This window comes from Bison bison, unplaced genomic scaffold, assembly GCF_000754665.1.
Source record: "Bison bison bison isolate TAMUID 2011002044 unplaced genomic scaffold, Bison_UMD1.0 scf7180017864141, whole genome shotgun sequence".
Lineage (NCBI taxonomy): Eukaryota > Metazoa > Chordata > Mammalia > Artiodactyla > Bovidae > Bison > Bison bison.
Genome location: NW_011494713.1, coordinates 3,710,224 through 3,710,592, shown reverse-complemented (window position 1 = coordinate 3,710,592; position 369 = coordinate 3,710,224). Strand labels below are relative to the sequence as shown.

Below are 369 nucleotides of genomic sequence, written 5' to 3'. Positions count from 1 at the left end.
GCACCAGTCCGAAACTGGGAAACGGTGCCCCTGGAACCTCCAGCTCGGCCCGGCCCGCCCCAACCCGTGGTCCTCCACCCGTTCACCCCCGGCTCACCCGCGTACTGCCGAGCCAGCTGCGCGATCTCTTCGTGCTGGAAGACGAAGCTCTGAGTTCCCAGCCAGAGCCAGACCACCTGGGCCAGCACTGCCGCGACCGCCAGGAGCAGCGCGGCCCACGCCCACCGCCGGCCCACGGCCCAACACATCCCAGTGGGTGGCCTGGCACAGTGCAGCGCTAGGGACTGCCGAGGCGGGAGGCTGTGACTCTCTCTGCCTCCGAGTCTGCGGCGCGCGGTCCACTACCCGTTCCCCCGCCACTGCCGTGGG

The 369-nt window shown here is 71.0% G+C and overlaps 1 protein-coding gene across 1 annotated transcript in view; it reads right to left on the bottom strand.

Moving 5' to 3' along the window:
• The window catches only part of SIGMAR1 (sigma non-opioid intracellular receptor 1), a 2,867-nt gene extending 2,499 nt beyond the window's left edge, over nt 1-368 (bottom strand). Inside the window, exon 1 of the mRNA XM_010840094.1 lies at nt 98-368. Coding sequence (XP_010838396.1) covers nt 98-248 — 151 coding nt within the window. The 5' untranslated portion in view covers nt 249-368. The remainder of the gene's footprint in view (nt 1-97) is intronic.
• Between the last annotated feature and the right edge of the window lies 1 nt (nt 369).